Source organism: Priapulus caudatus, unplaced genomic scaffold (assembly GCF_000485595.1).
Source record: "Priapulus caudatus unplaced genomic scaffold, Priapulus_caudatus-5.0.1 Scaffold3842, whole genome shotgun sequence".
NCBI lineage: Eukaryota > Metazoa > Priapulida > Priapulimorpha > Priapulimorphida > Priapulidae > Priapulus > Priapulus caudatus.
The window spans coordinates 12,198-13,424 of NW_014580903.1; the positions used below are offsets into that span (position 1 = coordinate 12,198).

The 1,227-nt window shown below is 38.6% G+C and overlaps 1 protein-coding gene across 1 annotated transcript in view; it reads left to right on the top strand.

The window, feature by feature from the left end:
• Nucleotides 1-425, top strand: part of LOC106819621 (retinal dehydrogenase 1-like) — a gene marked incomplete at its 3' end in the record, with an annotated part of 9,364 nt that extends 8,939 nt beyond the window's left edge. The window contains exon 10 of the mRNA XM_014824230.1: nt 351-425. Within this exon, the coding sequence (XP_014679716.1) occupies nt 351-425 (75 nt within the window). The remainder of the gene's footprint in view (nt 1-350) is intronic.
• Between the last annotated feature and the right edge of the window lie 802 nt (nt 426-1,227).

Here is a 1,227-nt window from a genome sequence, read left to right on the forward strand (position 1 = left end):
TATATATATATATATATATATATATATATATATATATATATATATATATTTATTTATTTATATTTATATGTTTATATTTTTATATATTTTAATGTTATCCAAGACAGCTGCACATTAGAACTATATATTAGCAGCACGCTGGGCAGCATGTCCCGTGTACTTGTAGCGGCTGTATATGCAGTGTCGATAGTTGAATGAAAATTTTATCTGCAGTTGCAAGTCTTCCCTTGTCAGTGCACACGTTTGCATATTATTCACCAAGATTTCGCTACCTACGTGTTTGGTAATCCCAGACTGATGCTCGACATACGTGCGTATAACTTACTACTACTTAATGTGTGTTCTTGTAGGGTGAACTGCTACAACGCTGGCAGTCCTGCAAGTCCATTCGGTGGATTCAAGATGTCCGGAATCGGACGTGAAGGGTACGATACATAATCAAAACACAGTTATTTTTTAGCTCGCCTTGACATCGTCAAGATGAGCTATTGCCATGTGGTGTCGTCTGTCGTACGTCCGTTCATCCGTCCGTTCGTCCGTCAACATTTGGCTATGGTCAACGATAACTCAAGAACCGTTTGACCCACATGTTTCAAATTGCATATAATTGTTACTCCTATGAGAGAGGTTTGAACGTCCTATTTTGGAGCACGTCAGTCGACCTACTTTCGAGCCACATCCACTTTTTAGCAAAAAAGGAAATAGCCATAAGTCAGTTCAGGTTCAACGGATTTTGCTCATTTCTGGTACGTGAATGAATGAGGACTAGCCCCAAAACATATCACACTAGTTTTTATTTTTTTTTTCATTATGCAAATTAGGTAGATTTGGGCAATTTTACTATGCATTTTAGTGTCTGCCTACGGTCAACGATAACTCAAGAACCATTTGACCCACATGTTTCAAATTGCATACAGTTGTTACTCCTATGGGAGAGATTTGAACGTCCTATTTTGGACCACGTACGCACGCACGCAGACCTGTACATGCACACGCACCTACGCACGCTACGCCGAATAAGCATCACTATGACATGCATTTCAATGAAATCGTGGTCGTATCACAACAGTATAAGAACACAAACAATTTTATGATGTCTGGAAATCATTATAGTTCAACTGTTATCATGAACATTGCTATACACCTAGCTATGATGACGACAATAACATTAACAATCATTATAGAACCGTCACAACCATTCATTGACCTTCCACACTGCCACAGTTC